Source organism: Monodon monoceros, unplaced genomic scaffold (genome assembly GCF_005190385.1).
Source record: "Monodon monoceros isolate NGI ecotype Baffin Bay Population unplaced genomic scaffold, NGI_Narwhal_1 Super_Scaffold_1, whole genome shotgun sequence".
NCBI classification, from domain to species: domain Eukaryota; kingdom Metazoa; phylum Chordata; class Mammalia; order Artiodactyla; family Monodontidae; genus Monodon; species Monodon monoceros.
The window spans coordinates 15,937,692-15,958,975 of record NW_021703765.1 but is presented as its reverse complement, the minus strand read 5'-3'; the positions used below and the strand labels follow the sequence as shown (position 1 = coordinate 15,958,975).

At 44.1% G+C, this 21,284-nt stretch overlaps 1 protein-coding gene across 12 annotated transcripts in view; it reads left to right on the top strand.

The window, feature by feature from the left end:
* NEDD4L (NEDD4 like E3 ubiquitin protein ligase) overlaps positions 1–21,284 on the top strand; it is a 342,431-nt gene that overhangs the window by 278,557 nt on the left and 42,590 nt on the right. For all 12 annotated transcript variants that reach the window (XM_029220856.1, XM_029220866.1, XM_029220944.1 and 9 more), the window contains 6 exons: positions 3,666–3,797; positions 4,298–4,417; positions 5,484–5,681; positions 11,772–11,849; positions 13,273–13,327; positions 18,987–19,045. In XM_029220856.1, the coding sequence (XP_029076689.1) occupies positions 3,666–3,797; positions 4,298–4,417; positions 5,484–5,681; positions 11,772–11,849; positions 13,273–13,327; positions 18,987–19,045 (642 nt within the window). The remainder of the gene's footprint in view (positions 1–3,665; positions 3,798–4,297; positions 4,418–5,483; positions 5,682–11,771; positions 11,850–13,272; positions 13,328–18,986; positions 19,046–21,284) is intronic.

The window sequence follows — 21,284 nt, the reverse complement described above, 5'->3', positions numbered from 1 at the left end:
TCCCCGTGGCCCTGCCACTGTGCTTTTCTTCTTGCCTGTGCTCTCTCCCTCCCCCAGCAATGAATTAAAAATAGGAATTTGGTTTTGTTTTCTATTTTCAATGACTGGGTAGTAATATTTCCTAAATGTTTTATCTACTCTCATGCTTTCTACATACCTGGTAATCTTTCGCCTGGAATAAGCAAACTTATCTTATGGCTGCATTAGAAATTATCACGTCTATTTCTTTTGCACCCTCACCATCCCTCGTGACGAATAGCCTTTACTTTTGCTTTTCCAATTCCATCTCCTACCATGTGTTTTCCCCTCTTTTACACCTTCTCCCTGTCAGCCGCAACACTGAAGTGTGCTGTGTCATCCTGAAGCTACCCTGGGACTCCCCATCCCACTCCTTCCTCTGTGCTCTCGTAAACGTACACGTGGATGCACGCGTGCGCACATACACACACACACACACGCAAGTGGGATCTCGTATACGTATTAATTATCAACTTGATATTATTCACTTGTGGTCATTTTTCCGGGACATACTAATTAGTACATAGTAGTCAGTGATGTGAGTGCACTGCAGTTTATATAATTTTCCCACATCGAAGAAATTCAGCCTCCACCCCCTGGGCACTGCTCGCCATGTGGCTTTATTAACCATCCTGGTGTTGCTCTCTTTCCATGGTAGTGCTTTTATTTCTACGGTATAACGAACACGCCCTGATTCTCATCTGCGGAGCCGCAACCCTTTGACGTATGACAAATAAGTGCGCGCTGGTGCCGCTTTCCAGCCGGCTAAGCATGAGCCCTCTCTGTGAGAGAAGATGAGAAGCATAGCACAGCTTGGGGGTTTTGCTCTATATACCCTAAAAATACACTGAGGCAAGAGCGTGGCAGGATCTCAGTGAATCTTGGAGAATCTGTGATAGCGCCAAACATTTATCGTCTTTAAAAGCATTTTGAAACTTTTACAGCTCCAGTGTAATTGAGTTCTTCATTTTAATGAAATAAATGGAGCCACCATGAAGCTGCAGTTAAATGGCTCCTTGGCTTTGTGAAACACGGTGGTAGAATTCAGATGAAAAGCTGTGAAGTGTTAAATTAAGCTGACTGGCCGCTTTCTAACTTGTCTCCTGATTAATTCACATGTTCTTGAGGCGGTAAGGAATGCACGTGTGCAGAAGCGCGCGCACTCCACGCACACCGCAGGAGAAGGCTGACGTTGGCTCCAGGGCTGCGCCCCTGCCATGGCCTGTGCCCCTGCCATGGTCTGTTCATAGAAGCTGAGCCCCACCCCCTCCCCAGCTGTGGGAGGTGGTGTTTTGAGTCACAGATGGAATCACCAGCACAGGCTGTTCTTCATGGACATTTGGAAAGAACCCTATAAAGAACCATTTTAATAACACCGTCTTGCGTAAATGGAACTAGATCGTAGGTTGCCAATTCAATTCTCAGTAGAAGGTAGAAGGAACATTTTAATCAAATTCAGTGTTCTCTACGACGCTCCTAGTTTTCCATAAACTGATTAGCCCTATTAACTGTGGATCTATGAAAGTGACCTGGTTGCTGGAATACTCTGCTGGAACTCAGTCCTGAGATTATCCATGACACATCCCAGTTATTTTAGTTCATTAGCCTCCTTGTAAATATCCTTTCCAGGGATACTATAACTGTAAAACTATCCTTAAGGTTTCCAAAATGGAGTTTTCTAAGGGCACATGTAATTGCCTTTCCGCAGAAAATAATTGAACGGGGAGGCCGAGAAGCGGCATTTAGCATTTCGTATTCCATGCAGCCAAAACATTTTTGGTCCTCATATAAACAAACAGTATGTCAAGGCTTGATAGCATGTACTTGGCCAAAAATACTAATCAACCACTAACTTAGGTTACAGAGTCCATTGGGTCAGCAGAATCCATTGCTGTAGTGCCCAGATAAAAAGTAGCCTGGAAATAGCTCCTTTGTGTTGGTGTCACAGCGAGAGGAGGAGGGTGCAAAGAGCTTTCGGCTGTAGACAGATTCATCTGTCTTTAATACTCATGGAAGGATCAGGTCTGCATGTTGATGTTTCTTCCACTCTTGTTGTATCCCCACAGCTAGATCCAGGACTCTACGTACTCGGAGTCTTGGCGTTGCCATTATGGGGCCTCGGGGACTTTATCTGGAATAATGCCAAGGAAATAGTTGCTGCAGCTCTAGCAGAAAGTTGCCTTTCAGATAAGTACACTTGCCCTGCTGGGTAAATGTGTTTTAGAAATAACCATTAAGGCAGCTGCTTCCTGGTCTGTTTTTCTCTGGAATGTGCTATTTGAGCTCATGAAGTAAGATATTAAGCCTCGTTGCCTGCAGTCCCCAAATTACATGGCTGCATCCCTGATCTTGCTTTTCAGTTCAAGGTCTTGCAGTGGACTGGGGGACCCTCTTTGCCAAGGTACATTGTTGGCAGAAAACACGAAAGATGGGATGAGTACAAGGAGAGATTGGGCTAAGAGGTTGACATCTTCAGCCTAATCAAGAAAACTGCATCTGGTAAAATGTCTGGAGTTTCAGAAGATCCTAATTAGGGAAGACGGTACCCTAAAAGAAGTGGTTTCCTTTTGTAACCTCACGTAAGAGATTATTTCTAACGTTTGGCCTCTTGTTTCTTTTACGCTCTCCCGAGAGCCTTGGTAGTCATGGTTGGCTTCTTGTTCCTACCCCCTTCCTTAGAGTAGCAGCCCTTTCCCAGCTACAGATCTCATGCGCAGCACCCCGACGTCCAGGACGTCCTGGACGGCACTGGCCTCAAGCAAACATCCCCTTGCCTCCGTGAGTCTTTGAGACACCCTGCTTTCCAGCAGCTCTCCACCCCGCCTGCATTTCTCAAACTGCTTCTTACAAGCAAAAGTGTCGCAGGAAGCCTTTTGCAATCTACTTTGAACTATCCAACCATAGTCACTCTGTACTGCACATGTCTCTAAGCCCAGAAGCTACCTGTGCTCCATTCACCCTTTAAGGAGACAAACTCCATATGGGAGGACGGGGGGAAATACAGCCTCAGTTACCACGCTTCTTTGGAATTCTGGCCTCAGATTGCCAGGTGGCGTCCCGGGCTGGAATAGTTGAGATATTCTGGTCAGTCACTAGCGTGAAAGCAGGCCTCGTAGAGAGCAGACTGTGTGTGTGTGTGTGTCCCCACCCCGTGCCAAAAGCTACGTAGTGTAAGGGCCCTAAGCTGGTGAAGAATTTAGGAATAAGCTAGGAGAGCATCCCTGTGACAGCTAGATTGAGGAAACAATATTCAGGGCATCCCTCTCAGAGTCGGTAACATTTAATAATTTGAAATACCTTTTAGGCTCTACGTGGTTTGACAGTAAAATGCAGCAACTGAAACGAATTGTCATATTATTCTCTTTCGTTACGATCACGTTGGCAGCAACCCTTTATGCTGAAGGCTGCATGGCCCGGAACTGAGTTTTGTAAGATTTTTGACCCTGTGGCTTGTGTGGGAGTTCATTTCACAGTAGGTTTAAAGCTATTGGAAACATATTGCTGTTTTCCAGGCACTCATGTTTTCGGTACCATTAGAATTAACTCACTTTGTCTAGCACAAATAACTCTGGGTACGTATTACTTTATTAAGTTGATCAGAAAATAAACGCAAGATATTAAATAATAACAATTTCTTACACAAACAGCCATCAGTGGCCTATGTACATACCACGCCGGGCCTACCTTCAGGCTGGGAAGAAAGAAAAGATGCTAAGGGACGCACATACTATGTCAATCATAACAATCGAACCACAACTTGGACTCGACCTATCATGCAGGTATGCAGATCGCCACACAGCTTATGGTCACAGGCAGTAGAAGCCAAAGCGGACGCGAATCCCATGGTCCCGATGTTTATGTGTTGTTCTGAAGAACCCATGTTTAAGAAAATTTTTCTCGCAAATGCATTCCTTTTAAACGTAGTATTTGCCCTAACGAAGAATTTGGTCCCTGACTCAGTCTCTCCCTAGATGGTCCATTTTAAAAATGTGACATGAAAGGTTATTTTCAAAGTAAGAGCCTGCTTATTACAATGGGTAGCATCCCTCCGAACCCCCTTTTTTTCTGAGGCTGGTTTTTATGCCAGCCGGTGATTCATTTTTTATTTCCTTGGAGTGTTTCCCCATCCTTCCCCCCATTATTATGCGTAGTCATTTCCTCCGTGCGTTAAACAGGCCAGACCTCTCATCATCGCTGGCTGTGTTGTTGGGTCCACCCTCCAGTCACGCGCGCAGGGAGAGCCTCACACGAAGCTAACTTGTGTTTGCCTCCAACGTAGCTTGCAGAAGACGGTGCATCCGGATCTGCCACAAACAGTAACAACCATCTAATCGAGCCTCAGATCCGCCGGCCTCGTAGCCTCAGTTCGCCAACAGTAACTTTATCTGCCCCACTGGAGGTGAGAAGGCTACGTCATCTAACTGGGGTCACGTCTATCCTGTGACTTCTCCTCATTCTCTCTTCTCTCTGAACTGGGACTTGGGTTTTGCAGCCACCTTCCGCTCTGATAATCAGTCTCTGTGTTCGTGGTGAGGGGTGTCCTTGTGCAGCCTCACTCCATGCTTCCCATCCCTGGACTCACCTGATTCTCATTCTCATTGGGCTGAGGCCATGGTGGCTTGTACTGGACATGGGCTCCTCTTTTCAGAACTTTCTCCATTCGTGTTGTGTTTCACTCCTTACTGCCTGTTACCTCATGAGACTCGCATAATAACTCGTATTGGTTCAAATACCAATGCTTACGTTGAGTTTTTAAACATCGCTGTTGCTTTGATCTGTTTTTCCTTTCGACCGTGAGGTCTTCCATTGTATCAGCCTCCGAGTTTCTGATGCCTGTTTGCGTCTCTGAGTCACTGCTGGGCATCTGCTTTGCGCCCTCCTGTTTGTGTGGTTTTAGGGACATCCCTTAACATCACAAATACCAGAGACGAAACCTTTGAAGTTCTAAACGTGACTGCATCTTAGAGATGGCTGCGGGCTTCTCCATGCCCGGGTTGAAGATGTTGATAAGTGGGAATGGGCGATATCTCCTCCAAACTGTGATGTAAATGTCCTGGGTAACAACTATGCAATTCCAGGTGGCTGTCTCGGTTGATAGAGGTTTTTCTTTTCTGCTCTAAAGATTGCCAGTCCATCTTCGTTAGACTGTGAGCTCATTGAGAGCAGGGGCATGTTCTTCTCCACCTTCTGTAAAATCTCCATCCATAATGCTCACTACAGAACAGTATTTTGGGTACATACCAAGTAGCTGTCAAAGGATGGTGGTTATACGTACTTCATATTGTGTGTTTAACCAGTAGAAACACCTTACAGTTAGATTAATTTTAAAAGTAAACCAAGCAGGTTTTTTAGGAGCTTCCCCGTTGTCCCTCTTCAAAGAGGAGTGTTCCATGACCCCCAGGTACATGTTGACCCCTCTGGACTAGAACCTGGTAAGACTTCTAATGCTCATTATTATTCCTTAGGGTGCCAAGGATTCACCCATACGTCGGGCTGTGAAAGATACCCTTTCCAATCCACAGTCCCCACAGCCATCACCTTACAACTCCCCCAAACCACAACACAAAGTCACACAGAGCTTCCTGCCGCCCGGCTGGGAAATGAGGATAGCGCCCAACGGCCGGCCCTTCTTCATTGACCATAACACAAAGACTACAACATGGGTAAGGTCGCTACTTTTATTTGGCTCCATTTTCATCCTGAGGTCTGGCATTCATTCCTTTATTTCCTTACCCAGTATCCATGGTTCTTGCAGAGAAATTTCCTGGCAGTGAAGCATGTCCCCGGAGGGTCTTCTCAGCTTGGTCTAGACTCCGCACATGGGGGCTGGCGGGGAGCAGGTGACTTACGGGCACAGGCTAATGGCCGCCTTTGCTACTGGTGCCTTTTCTTCAGAGCACTCCAGGAAAGCTCCAGTTGTGACAATTTACCATATATGGAATAAAAAAGGTAGTGCTACATATAGCTAGGATTTTGATGTTACTGCTTCCCATCTCAGGATGCTGTAACCTTATTAGGAATTCTAATCTTTTTAGAAATGATGTTTCTTTGTCACTTTCTTTTTGCATCTGTGTTGACATTACCCATCTTTATTTTTATTTGCTGTGTCATTTTAGTTTTTACTGTTTACATCAGATAAGTATTTTATACTCTGTGCTACATTACTTTCTTTTAATTGTGGATCAGGAGGTATACTAAAGACTTGGTAAATTTGATAGCTCTTTTTTGTGAACATCTTATCACAGTTGGTTATTTCTTATCACAGGGCTCTTCCATGTGCCCCTGAATCATGCATGAGAGAGAATCCGTGTATTGTGTTAACCTGAGAAAAATGAGATTAATGAAAAGTACATATGCATATCTTTATGTTCCTCTGTTCACTCTTCATTTCTTCAGGGGAGTCAGTGGTGGCTTATTTAATGTAACATAGAGTTCTTTTAAAAGTCAGTGGTATTTTTCTACTGAGCGATCTCTAGACCAATGATTAGCCTGAAATGCGTCCTCATGTTTCTATTTCTGATGCTACCGAAGGTTTGTTTTCCTTCCTCTCCCTTATATCCCCATCTGATTGTCTGGGTACCGAGCGTAACTCAAGTCTTTCTGTCCTCTGGGCTACTTGCTCAGAACTGATGGTATGTGAAAGCTGGTTGAGTTTTGGTGATTGTCACTGGCCCTAGCTCTGTGGTCTTGGACCAAGAGTGAACACATGCTTTAAATTCCCATTTCTAGTGTAGACACCAAGTATACCCAGTTGAAAGAACAGCAGTATCGTGTTAAGGAAGAGACCTGGACCCAAATGGACTGTCACTTACACTTTGCCCGTGGTGTGATGGTAATTCAATGCCCTTGAGAATTGGATTAGATGGCCCAGCAGACTCTCTCAGACCTCATGGATCGTGGTACAGTGTGTCTCCACGAGGACAATCTTAGCATTTGGGGCAGGACTGTGCCTGTTATTTGCAAGACATTTAACATCCTTGGCTTCTGCCACTGCATCCTAATAGCCACTGTCGCCGCCCCCGCCCCCCGACCCCTATCCTAGTGACAACCCAAAAGCTCCCACGCATTTCCCAACACCCCGTAGTGAGAGCCACTCCAACTTTGAAGTAAAGGAATAACCTGCCAAGAGAATTTATCATCCAGATCTGGTAACATTCATTTGGTAAACGCATCACTACTGCTGAGGCATATATGATAACATGTAGCTTTGAAGATAAGATTACAGGTTTCTGGCAAGATGAGAGTAAAAGATAGGTCGCTCCTTGGGAAATAGAGTGAGAGAGATTGGTGTGAAAACCTTTTTTCCCTCGTGGACATAGGACCTGTAGCAGTCCTGCTAGTGTACCCATTTCTACTTACTACAGCACTGCTGGGATTTCTGTTCCTCAGCCAGGAATGGGAGCTCCAGAAATAGGGGGTAAATATTGTAAAAGTAGCTGGATTAGTGTATGCAGCCACTGTGGCTTGCCAACATAAGCTATGATTTTAGTAATTTGAACTAGCTTAGTAATCAAATCCCCTAACCTTTTCACAGCCTTTCACACCACAACTGCAGTGTAATTGCAGCTGGGCAGATTTTATTTAAAATAGCACCAGCTTTATTTATTGCCTGCATTGGTGCTGAGTGAAACTCAGTTTGAATTTTCAATTGCCCCTTTCCACCAGATACTTGTGATTCACTGATTTAAATTTTTAATTGGTTAAAACAACATTTTGTTGCTGCTGCTGTCGTTGAAAATCCTTAAGGTAACAACTGGGAATTCCACAAACCACCACGCTTCTCCTCTAAACTCGGATGTGCTGACACAGCCGCGTTATCCCTGCTAATAAACAAAGGCCCATACAAAATTCTCGCTGTGGAACGCAGGCTCTAAATTGCTTGTTTATTTTGACAAAAGGTGGAAGGATGGAGAGAACTGTAAAGATAATTTTCGGCTTAAAACCTGTGTTGAGTTTGTTTGGGGTTTGCTTTGTTTTTCAAAGAGAGAACAAATAAGAGAGAACAGCTGTTCTTAGATTTGAGCATTATCATAGGAAAAGGAAAAAAAAAAATTGGTCAGACAGGTTGAGAATAATGAAAATTGTACTTCTTCCCCCAGCACCCTGTGTCCTCTTGATTCCTGCACTAACCAGAAGCAGGAAAAAGTTCAGGCCAGCATTTCCCTTGTATACATTGATAGAGGAAAATTCCCTTTGAAGTCTATTTATAAAACACGGCCTCTCGCACACACAAATAATGGAGGCCGTGTGCCAGCCGTCTATCAGGAATAAAGCTGACAACAGCAAATGAGCATCACTTTGTCCCCACCTGGATCAGGCGGGCTGTGGATGCACGGCAGAGGCCACCGGGGAGCTGGGGAGAGATTACAGGAGGGCTTCAGCTCATGCATTCCTTCTGCTGAAGAAGCAGCTCAAAGCATGTGTGTAAGAGTATATTTGTGTCTTTTACAGGACAAAGCCTTGGCTTATTTTTGTGGCAACAAAGATTATACCTCAGTTAAGTTTCAGGTTTGTTTTCTACCCAGGTCCAAACTAATAAAACTCACTGTAGTCTAGCCCTGGTGGTTGTTCCCTTCCAGGATCGGAAAAGCACAGTTGTCTTTTCAGCTAGCCAGCATGCCCATATTTTATATATTTTTAAATGATTCCGCGAAAAAACTTTTTTTGGGGGGGGGGGCGTGCTGAGCAGCATGTGGTATCTTAGTTCCCCTACCAGGGATCGAACCCGCGCCCCCGGCACTGGAAGCGCAGAGTCTTAACCACAGGACCATCAGGGAAGTCCCCAAAGCCTTTTTTTTTTTTTGCGGTACGCGGGCCTCTCACCGTTGTGGCCTCTCCCGTTGCGGAGCACAGGCTCCGGACGCGCAGGCTCAGCGGCCATGGCTCACGGGCCCAGCTGCTCCGCGGCATGTGGGATCTTCCCGGACCGGGGCACGGACCCGTGTCCCCTGCATCGGCAGGCGGACTCTCAACCACTGAGCCACCAGGGAAGCCCCAAAGCCTCTTTTTTTTTTTTTTTTTAATTAAATAAGATGTTGATCTTTGCCTTCTGTTTAAAAACGCTTTCAGCTGTAATTGTGGGAAGCAGTTGTGAAATACTGATATAATTGCGAAGAAGTGCCCCTACTATGCTGAGGAAAGGGAGAAACAGCCAAGTGTGTTGTGTATTTTATTCATTCACATTTGTATCGTTTGAGACCTCGTTAGGATTCCAGCTGACTGTCATTCCTAAAGCTGTCCCAAGTCCTGTGGGGCCTTGGCTGCCCTTCTCCGCTTGTCTAGCTGCCCCTCCGTCACTCAGGGGATTCCGTGGGAGGGTGGGTTCCGTGCTGCCCCCCAGGCTGAGCCCGCAGAGCTTGACGGATGGTGGCTGCTGCCATTATTTTGATTTTTGTTGGTATAATAAAATCACGTGACCCCCAGGGGCCTCCAGCCCTCACATTCTATGAATTCTGAGTTTCCGTGCAAGGCCACATTAGCAGGCCTGTGAAATTGAATTTACTTTATGCCTTATGCTCCTTCTCCTACGCCCCTGTCACTTTTCTTTAATTTCAGCTTTTTTTTTTTTTTCTTTCAATCACCAGCTCTTTACCAAAAGGGCCGATTGTCTTTCATAGTAGCCTGTGTGTGTGATTCCAAGGCGTGGCTGGCCTCGCACGCAGCATGCAGAAGCCCCTGTCCTCACCCGTGGAATAGCAGCCTCAGCCTTTCTCTAATCCCAGCGTGAGCAGTGGCTGTGGTCTGCCCGAGCTTCCCCTGCAGTGGCGGCATTACCTGGGCCAGCCCAGAGATGGCCTTAGGTAGCCTTAGTGGGGTTCGGGGCTCTAAGGTTTTCCTTGGTCCATGGCCAAGCGGTCACAGATGTTTACCAGGTTATCAGCTTTTTAGACCTTCTAAATCCTAGATCTACCTAGCATATCTGTTTACACTGTAGGCGTTCCAGTATACTACAGAATACTGGACTATTTTATGCCTCTAATGAGCAAAGGTTGATTTGTATGTGTATGATTCTTGTCGTTCTTGCCAGCTCCAGAAATCTATCACTTTGTTACTATCCCTTGATATTAATGGTTTAGACTGTTAACTTGGGGAAAATAATTTTAAAGCTTTATCGAGGTATAATGCACATACCATACAGTTCGCCCATTTAAAATAATACAACTGAATGATTTTTAGACCATCACACATGTGTGCCACCATCACCATATCAGTTTCAGGCCGTTTGCATCACCCCCAGAGAAAACCCCATACCCATTAGCTGTCACTCTCTGTAACCTAGGAGATGTTTAATACAGTCTTGGTATATAATCATATGTAATTTCATATCCAAACAAAAGTGAGTTTTATTATTTTCCCAGTTTTATACCAACTATTTCATTTTCTTGCTGACTTGGGAAAATGCTGAGGCAGTAAACCTTTTAGTAGTTTGACAGCAACAAAGGCTTTAACATTAATGAAATAAAGGGTTTTTTTTTAAGGTTTTAGGGGTTTTTTTGTTTTGTTTTTTATTATCTTAGGCTTATTTGGTTAATAATGTGTTATTCTGAGTTTTATCATTTTGTTTTCTAACTTTTTGAGTTTCAAATAGGGGTTCTCTAAGTTACACTGCATTTTAATTGGGTCTGTATTAGTGAAGGACAGCCGCCAGACTCTAAACCAGAACCTCTGGGCAAGTTCTTGTTCTCTGTGAGACTCCGTTTCCTCATCTAAAGGAGCAGAGATTACGTATCCAACCCCCATAACAGGGTGGTTGCAAGATCATACACCTGACTGTTCTTTGTAAGTTATAAAGCATGACCCAAGATGTCAGAGTATGTATTTTTCTGTCATTGGTTCTGTGTGGTATCTTATGAAGCATATCCCTTAAGAAAAATATTTTGTAAACTTTTTGTTTTGTTTTGTTTTGTTTGCGGTACGCGGGCCTCTCCCTGTTGCGGCCTCTCCCGTTGTGGAGCACAGGCTCCGGATGTGCAGGCTTAGCGGCCGTGGCTCACGGGCCCAGCTGCTCCGTGGCATGTGGGATCTTCCCGGACCGGGGCACGAACCCGTGTCCCCTGCATCGGCAGGCTGACTCTCAACCACTGTGCCACCGGGGAAGCCCTAAACTTTTAAGATCTAATTTGTGGAACTTGATCAAGAATCCCAGTAAAGTTCTCTCATCGGGATGCCACTCTGGAATGCTGCCGACTAACTCTGGGGCAGGACGTGCCTGGACAGTCAAACCAGATTCAGATTTTCGGCTTCGGCTCAAGAGAGGGTGGAAGGGAGCAACAGCAAATGCAAGTGCTGATGGAATGGGTGTTTCTAACAGGCTAGCTGCCCTCAGCCCGAGCTCAGGGTCCACAGGGAGCTGTCCGACTGTGTCCTCACTCCCGCTCTGTGGAGTAGATCCTCCTTATCTTCACTGGCATCCTCTATTCTGGTCTCCATGGTAATGTCACTGCTGGAACCCTCTTCCTCTTCACCTGCTCAGGGTCTTGGGGAAATGGTTAACCTTTCACTTAAACATTCTTACTCTCCTCCTTTCATCAAGCTCAAGGAGGAAGAGTAGAATCTTTTTGGAGAGATGGTCAGCCAGGCCTCCTGTACGGAGGTGGGGTCCTCCACTCCCCACTGCAGCAGCCCCCCCCCCCCCCCCCCCCGCAACACACAGGCAACCTGCTTGCTGTGGAACACACACCTCCAGAAGGGGAGGACAAGTACCGCTCACAGAGATCACTCCTAACATCTGCCTCTTAACATTTTTCTTGCAGGAAGACCCACGCCTGAAATTTCCAGTGCATATGCGGTCAAAGGCATCTCTAAACCCCAATGACCTTGGCCCTCTTCCTGTGAGTACATTGGGGACACACGGACCAGTCTGAAAATGTGTACTCGTTCATGGGCCCGGTGCTGATAGGGAAGCCCTGTGACCTTCTCTTTCTCCAGACGTTTTGAATCCCCTCGGCCTGTCGTTTCTTAATAGAATCAGGTGTATGACTGAACTGATAGCTCATTCAGTTCACACCACACCGAGCTCTTCTGAAAGAGGTTTCTGAATGGCTGACTGCTAGTGAAAGGTAGACCTTGCAACTAGGATGATGGACGAGGCATTCTCTACAGGTGACAGTTTAAGCAGCACACATTTATTTTGTAACTTAGCAACCAGCTAATGTCCATCCATATTGCTTGCTGATTTAGTCATAGGAACAAAAATTTTTTTTAAAGTGGAAGAAAAGGGCGTACGTAATCACAGAAGGTTTCTATAAGTCATTTATCCAGCAGATGTTTTAAATTTTTCTCCCTTGTCAGTGACTGTGTACAAATCTAATTTTTTATTAGTTTGTTCTCTTTGGGGGCCTGAGTGAGAGTCAAGCTGTTTACTCCAAATTAGATTTTGAATGGAACCTTCACACATGCTTTCGTGTTGACCCACCCCCAGTTTTTTAAAAACCCTTACAGGCTAGAAAGGTGGGATGGAAATGGAAGGGTGCTGGGAATTTTTTTGGTGTTTGTTTTCCAAGAACCTTTCTGTTGCCTGGTGTATGGTATATTACAGCAAGATTTGAAGCTAGAAAGATTAGGGTGCAGTCTTTATTCATCAGGTTATACAAATACCCCACACCCTCCAAATATTTGGTTCCGGGGTTTAGATGGAAGGAGACTGGGGAGAGACTGGAGAGAGAGTTTAGTAAGTGAAAGACTGCAGGTTGTCTAGATCTGTTGGATTCTTGACTTTCAGGTAACAAGTAGGCACAGTTCAGATCATGAAAGCGTACCAGCCTGATCTTGGAAAAATTATCCAAGTCTGGTGTCTGAGTAGTGAGAGTTCACAGCAGAGGACTTCAGTATTCGATTGTTCCACCACCTGATGACATGAGTAAAGCGTCAGTCTCTCACATTTTATATCGCCCTTCATCCTCCCTTTAGTACTCGATAAATACTCATTTAATTAAATGAGCTATTCAGCCCCAGGCTCAGCTTTCACAGTGTGTGGAGTTTCCCTTTGAAGCTTTTGAAATAATAACCCCTGTTTTTCTTGTTCATCACACAGTGAGTGCATCTGAGACTGTAGAACATGTGCTAAAGTGTGTTGCTGGGTGTTGTCATTTGAGTGAGTCCATTTGAAATGTTTCTATTTAGTTTATTCTTTATGTAAAAATGTACCCCAGGGGAGAAGAGTAAGAAGGTGTCCTAGAGTCTTTACCTTTTGCCTTTGATTTTGGGACTGCTGGCTAACGTTTGTCTTCTCTTCCTCTCTTCCCCTGATACCAGCCTGGTTGGGAAGAAAGAATTCACTTGGATGGCCGCACGTTTTACATTGATCATAGTAAGTCGGTGCTGTTTTGGACGCATAGGTGTTGCAGGTGAAGGGAGGATGAGGGTAATTCAGATATGACAGTGAAAGCTGTGTCATTTTACTGTTTGTCTAGGCAGCCAGGTGTTATGTGGCGAGGATGATACCAGAGACTCAGTGCCCTCGTACGGTACTGTGCATTCACCCCAGTTTGTTTTAAAGTAGCCCATTCCAGTTTGACCTTGTGACCTATTAACTGTTTTTTTTAATTAAAAAAATTTTTTTTGATTGATGACCCCTTGACTTTTGCGCTTTTAATAAATACACTCTGGTAATAGAAAATAAGATTAGAAGCGATGATTATGTCAGAAATCTGTGTATGAGCAGTGCTTGAAGCAGCCGCTATGTTTTTTAAAAGCTGCCTTCAGAGGTCTCAGGGCAAGATGCCCATTCTGACTTATTTTCTATTCACAGCATGTTTCCCTGCACCCAACACACTAATACATGTGCAGTTCTTTTCTTGAAATTATATTTGCTGCAGACATTTGCTCCAGCTCCTATGAATAAATGTGTGGTTTCTCATGCCAACTAAAAGTTAAACTAATAAAGGTTTGCTTTTAGCCAGTGTTGTTGTTTTTTTTTTTTCCCCCTTGTTGAAGTGACATTTTCTCCATGGGATCATATTAGTATATCCCTTAAAACTTCTGAAAATGTATATTGAAAAGAAGCCTTCAAGTAGATTTAAAGTTCACATACGCGTGTGATCTGGTGGAATATATTTATCTTTGTTTTCATTTGGTTCATAAACATGAGCATTAAGTCTACACCGGATTTCCCAGCCTCACGTTTTCTTAACTGATTGCATTGGTTAGTTAAGCATGTTGCTGAGCTGACCGGGAAGCGTGGCCTCGTGGGGTCCTCATGTGGGTGGGGCCCGTCACTGTCTCTCATTTCAGGGCCTCTTCCTGGGTTCCTAAGCGACCAGTGCATGGCAGAGACACCTTCGCTTTCAGGCACGGGAGATTGAGGGGTTTTTAGAAATCGAAGTAAGCGAGAAGCCCAACAATTCAGAATTAAACCAAAAGTAGAAGTCCTGGGTGTATTTAGGGGTGTGGGTTACCCTTGCTTAAAATTAGGTAGTTCAAAGTACATAGGCCTAGTTTTTGTCTTCGACCGGTGAAAATGCTGATTCTTGCCTACGTTCCAGAATTTTACAGTGAGCATAGCACTGCCGCCATAAATGCTTTACCATATGCGGGTGCCCCCACTTCCTTCCTTCCTGTGCTAGTTATAATCTTCTTTCTCAGCAGAATTTGCCGAAACAGAAGAGGAGTCACACTGCCTTTTTCCCACTAAAAACAAAAGTTTCCTTTTCAGTTTTTTCATGCATTACAATTTCAGTTTTCAAAGAGAGGTACGAGCAATAATGAGCATTTTATTAAAGCAAGGTCTTAACCGGTAACACAGCCTTGGTCCGCCACACGGAGAGTACTTCACACAACATTGTGGCTGTGTTCCGGCTGGTGGTCTCATGTCAGGTCAACCTGAAAAAGAACTTTATGAAATGTTCTTGATGTACTGTAAGGACCCAGAAACAAGAAAAACACGATTGCAAAGGGCCATCCTAGTATACATTAGAAATTAGAAAAATCATGGACTGTTTTCCTGTAGGCGTGCGTAGACCTAGTGTAATATGTGGTAAACGCTTGTTAAATGGTGACTGGGAGTCCATTCGCGGAGGGCCAGTGGTGCCGGTGTTGTGTTAGGAAGTTGATGCCCTTGGTTGGAAAGTGGAGAGAACCTGCCTTGAGAGGCAACAGCAGCCGTGCCTCCAGCCTCAGGCCTGCCCAGCTCCTGTTTTCCAGGTGATGGGAAAGGGCGGTTCCTTGCTAAATGCCTGGGTGTTTCCCTTATTCCTAATCATTCCCTCCAAGCTCCTCTCAGACATCCCCCATTCCTCTTTTCCAGACCACACAGCACTTGGGAGGCTCCCCCTCTTCACTCCTGGGAATCAAACGATAGGATATAGACCACGTACAGAGCCTTGTTGATCTGAGCTATGCCAGTGTGAGATTTGTGATCCTTTACGTGGAGATTAAAATTTGCCTTTGCTCAACTATACTGAAAAGTTCTCTTAACCAAATACAGTGTAAATTAAATGACCAAAGACTGTGTAAGGAAAAGGTCTGTTTAGGAGAGCCTCATTAGCTGACAGTGTGACATTTCTGCCAGGTCTCCCTAATTCATCAAGGTTTATTCAGTGGAAAGCAATAGAGCAGTGTACATATCAATGAAACAGAGTTCAATTCATATGCCTTTTTTAAAAAAACAAATTCCAGTCTGTGAAAAATGAAGCATATCTATCTTTTTTAAGACGCTGTATCAGGTACTCAAACCCACTCCAAAATGCGTTTCATTGCCTGGAATTTCCTTACCTTCCGAACGAGTCTCTGCTTCTAAACGTTTTTCCCAAATCTTATTTCTAGCAAAATTCAGCATCTCATTTTGCTCTCCTGCTGCCTGCAGGACAGAAGCCAGGCCATCCCTACTACACCATTTGACCGTGAGAGCAGCCATCTTGTAAGGTGCTCAGTCATCCGTCTTCCACTTCACTGGGGCATGTGACTGCACACTGAATATAAAAGGCAGCAGTGCGCTTGTCTCCTAATTCGTTAGGTTTTTTTTTTTTTATTTTCTGCTTCATAAATTCTTGAGAAGTGAGACATTTTCAAGGTTAAGAATGTTAAAGATGTAATTTCAGGAGAGCATGAATGCTCAATACTAATCTCTTTAGACTTCTAGATTCATTTGATTGACATTTGTCAGAAAGCCTGGTGTCAAAGGGTATATGGGAAGGTCTTGAACTGAATCCCTACCTCCTTTAGGAATAGCGTAGTTCTTCTTAAAGACCCGATATGCCCAGCCACTGAGTACTTGGCCACAGGCAGTTTATATACAGAGCTAGAAAATAAAATTCCAGGGATGCTGTAAGATCCTGTTTTACTCTTTCCTGCTAGCAGTCTTACCAGACCTGTTAATAGTAGCTAAATGGACTTTTTTATTCTTCTACTTCATTCTCGCCCCTTTATTTGAAATATTATGTCTCAAAGACAAAAAGCAAGTTTAGATTCAAAAGTTTTAGGACAAAATGGGTAACTGGCCACCGACAGTCATATGTCGATAATTCTTAAGTGCAAAACTGATCATTATCGTAATCATACAAGACCCATATGTGGTTCTGAAAGCCTAGACTGTTTTAAAAAGAATCTGTTTTCGCCATCAGCTTCATTTGGTCATTTAAAAAGTCAGGCTCCTGCTACATGCTGGGAAATGTGTTAAGTGGTGGAGAGGGGGCTGTGGAGATGAACAGCACACAGTTTCTGGTCCTCAAGGGGTTTAGGTTCTAGTAGGGAGTGCCAGGAGGTATTTAAGTGTTGTCTTAGGGGAGTGAACCGGTTGTTACGTAGAAATACTTGCTGAGTGTCTGGGCTCCAGCAGTGGAAGAAGGCTGCAAAAGAGCCTTGTAGAACTTTTCAGGTGGATCCCAAATAATGAGTGAGGCTTAGCCAGGCACGCCCAGCAAAGAGCAATTCTAGGAGGGAGAAAGCGTGCGCAGGTGTGTGAAGCTGTGCAGGTGACACCATGTTCAGAGGAGCGCAGTGGGGTTGCAAACGGCCGGTGTGCCGATGAGGCTGGCGTGACACCCGCGTTAAGTCAAAGGGAGTCTGCTGGTACGGGGACTCGGGTCCCTTCCGCAGCCAGGCGGGAGCGCCTAAGGGATGGTGCAGAAGGGAGTCTGACGCGGTCGGGTTTGTGCTCTAGAGCAGCCGTCCCCAGCCTTTTTGGCACCAGGGTCCTGCCTTGTGGAAGACAGTTTTCCCACGGATGGGGGTGGGGGAGGAGGGGGGGGTCGGGGGGTGCTGCGAGCGCTGGGGAGCCGCAGGTGAGGCTTCGCTCACCGGCCCTCGGCCCGGGGGTGAGATCCCCTTGGCAGAGCTTCAAAGGAAGTTTTGAACGGGGGTGAGTGCGACTGAGGCCAGGGAGACCTAGAGAGTAGTCCAGGGAGAAGATGAGCGCTCGGGAAAGAAGCCTTTTCAGAGAGGTGGGACGGGTGGTGACCTCCGGAGTGACAGGTAAGCGAGGATGGAAGGTATGGCAGGTGCCGGGCTTGAACAGTGGGCGGACGGCCTGTGGTGCTGTCGATGAGGAGTGCAGGGTTGTGTGGGCCATTTTGGTAGTGGGAGATTATGGGTCAGATTCTGACAGAGTAGGGTTTGAGGTGTTTCCCAGGGGAAATCCAGGTGCAGGTGTCGAGGATGGAGCTTGAGGTTCTGGTTTGGACAGATGTGGGGGTCATCATATGGAGGTAGTAGGTAATTTATTTTCTGGTTCGATGATGGTACCCAGTCTATAAATAGTCTAAGGCAGTTTTTACTCAGCTATATTCTTTTTCTTTTATTTCCTTTTCTCCTGTTTTGCATCGCAGCAACAGCTCTTAATTTCCAAAAACTTCTGTCTTCAAAGTAAGGGACCCAAAAATACTTTTTGCTTCGTCCATCAGCGGTCTCTGAAACAGTTGAAACAGTTCTTGTAACTTTTCTGCCAGCGTGAATCTAGAATCGTCATGTGCTTTGGTAGCTTCATTTTAAAACTTCACCACTGCTTTTGTTAAAATAGTTATCATACCAGACTTCGAAAAATTCCTGGGATAGTCATTAAAACCAAATTTATTAGTTATTCTTATCAGTCCACTTACGAAGTATACCAGAAAAAAACAGACTGTTCTTCTCAAACAGATCATTTCCTTTTTTACAAACCAACTTAGATTTCCTAACACTCCAGAGAGAAACCTATTCTTCCCCGTCTACCCTCCCCATATCTTTCGTGTGAGTTCATTCCTGCGCCCCCCCCCCATATATACACACAGTAGCATAAAGTCTTTTTAATTAAGGCACAGTCACAAATCCCAAGTGATCCAGGTAGCTAATGTGTGTTTCCACCTACACCATTGAAGCAGTGGTATAGGTGCCATTTACTAATCTTATTGACGTTGACTCATTTGGAAGAAAGAACCACTTCTCACCAGCTTGACCAAAAGGGAAGCTTTTCTCTGGAATCCTCCTCTGTGGTATCTAATTCTCACTTTTTGGACTGCCTTAGCTGTTTTGATTTTTGTGTGCATATGAGTGACACATGTCATGGATTATTCATTTGTTCAACTTAAGCTTTTTAATTGAAAGCCGTTTGCAACACCATAAGCAAAGGAAAGAGTATCTGAAATGAGAAAAAAATCATGTGTGTGTGTTAACTTTTGGGGAACTAAAATCTTTTATGCTTTTCTTTAATTAAATGAAAATCAGCCTCAAGTTATAAATCCTTGAAGGTACAGGGGTTTATAATTGAAATTTCAGCAGATTGCTTGCCCAAAACAGTGTGAATAGATGGTTTTACTTTAGTTGTGCATTTTTGATTGTTTTTAACTAAACAGTATGGGGGGCTGCGGTGCAGATTGCCTTACAGAGTATAGTTCTCTTCTAACCCTGAGATACTAAGTTATTTATCCTTGGGAGTCAGGATGGGGAACTGGGGGAACTTTTGGGAAATCCACAAATAATTCTTTCTAAAACATTTTGGACATGAAATAGATTGAACTAATAAGCTGGCTTTTGTGTTTGTTTTTAAATATTTCCAGATAGCAAAATTACTCAGTGGGAAGACCCAAGACTGCAGAATCCAGCTATTACTGGTCCGGTTAGTATTCTCAAGTTCTGACTCTTCAGTATAATATTTTGGTTTCATCTAAACACACATTTCTTGTATATTCCTGCTTACCTTGATGCCAAGGGCCTGACTGGTGTCCTTGAGGAATTTAGCTTTACTCCCGTCTCCTCCTTCCCGGAATTTCTGGGTGAGGTACAGCTACATTTGCCTTTTCACAGGGCTTTCAATATAAAGGAAAAGAAAATGGTTTGCTAGTGGTAACCAAACTAAACATTCTCTTTTGTCTTTTATAAAAGGGTAGATTAAAAGTATAACAAACAAAATGTCCTCTCTTCCTTTTTTTTTTTTTTTTTTTTGCGGTATGCGGGCCTTTCACTGTTGTGGCCTCTCCCCTTGTGGAGCACAGGCTCCGGACGCGCAGGCTCAGCGGCCGTGTCTCACGGGCCCAGCCGCTCCGCGGCATGTGGGACCCTCCCAGACCGGGGCACGAACCCGCGTCCCCTGGATCCGCAGGCGGACTCTCAACCACTGCGCCAGCAGGGAAGCCCCCCTCTCTTCCTTTTTATATGAAGCAAAACTTTGTCCTGTATTTGTAGAGTTTTTACGTTTCTTGAGGCCAAGGGTAGTATATGTATGCTAACAAATTTAAATTGGATCCGGAATCTCTTCCGGCTCTAAAACTCTGCAAAGGTTTGGGTGAGGGGGTAGCTGCACTCCAGAACTGGCAGTTAAGAATCTTATCTCTGCTGACCCACTAACTTTCTCATAGTCCCCTTATGTGTGTTCATAAGGAAGAGTGACACCCTGGCACTGGTCAGCAGACACCTGGTATCAAACACCTGAAAGGAGTCTGTGGAATACTCCAGAGTCTTTTGTCAGTGGTTACGTGAGTTCAAGGAGAGACTCTGGAATTGCAGGACCTGTACTGGGATGAGCAGAAGATTGCAAATTGGGGAATCTTTTAATAACTGGAGGAGCTAAAGGAAGGGGTGTTTGTTATATCAAGTGCTGAGCTAAGGCACCAATAGGTATATTTAAAATACGAATTTTGTGGCTTTAATCTGATTTGGTTCAAATTACATTTTGAATTATAGGTCCATTTGAAAACTTGAAAGATAATACAGTGCAAATGCACCTTGATACCTGACATCCCTTTAGTTACTTGTTGGATTTGGATTTGTCCAGCTGCTTTGCTTAGCGGTTGATGCAAAGTGCCCAATGCCACGTGGGTCAAAACAGGCGTCAGCTCCTCTGCATGTAGCTTAACAAACACCTGCTTCACTACCACGGCTCCTTTTGTTACATTCACAGTCACAGTAAGTTAGAGTAGTATTTTCTCTTCTCCATCATGAGAAACAAGGTAAATTCAAGAAACGATGCTGTTTTCAAGCAACAGAAGACTTTTGACAATGATGAAGCCTTTTCAAATATTTCTATTGCTTATTGATCATGTCTTCATGCAACACTGTTAGTTTTTATAATTACTATTGAAAATTATTTAGCATCATAAATCCAGGTAGATTTGCCCTGAAGAAAGCTCTTTCTTTGTTTTCTACTAACAAAAGAGCCTTGTTTACTCTTTTTTTTTATTATTGGTAGTATTTCTTTCAATAAGAGCATGTGTATTTAGGTAATTATTACCTTAGTGTAGATGTAATCTGTTTACCTTAGTGTAGATGTAATCTGTTAAATCTTCCGTTTTAATTCAGTTCTAAATTTTTGGTAATTTCCATAATGATTTCTTTCTGTCCTTAACTTACAAATTATTTAGAATATGCTTTTAGTTTCTGAGAGTATGAGAGGGTTTTTACCTGTTTCTTACTGATTTCTGATTTTATTGCATTGTGGTCATATAACATTGTCTATGGAATATTATCAGACATTTGAAACGTCTTTGGAGGCTTGGCCATTTTTTGTTAATGTTCTTTTTGTGTTTGCAAAGAATGTGTATTCTGTCTTTGCTGGGTATAGAGTTCTTTATATATGTCTGTTACATCAGGCCTGTGGTGTTTAAATTTTCCATTTCGATGACAACATTTTTCCTGGCTTTTCTTTATCTAACCGAGTCAGCTGGGTCAGCATCTCCCATGGTGACTGTGGCTTTGTCAGTCATTATGTTCACTTTCTCTTCACTAGTACTTGCCTAGTATATCTTTTCTGTCCTTTAACTATCTCTGTTTTATCTTTTTTCTTGCTTTCTGTTGGACTGATAGAGTACTCTTTATTTTCTTTCATTTGCTATACTTGCTTGGACGTTGTATTTTCTATT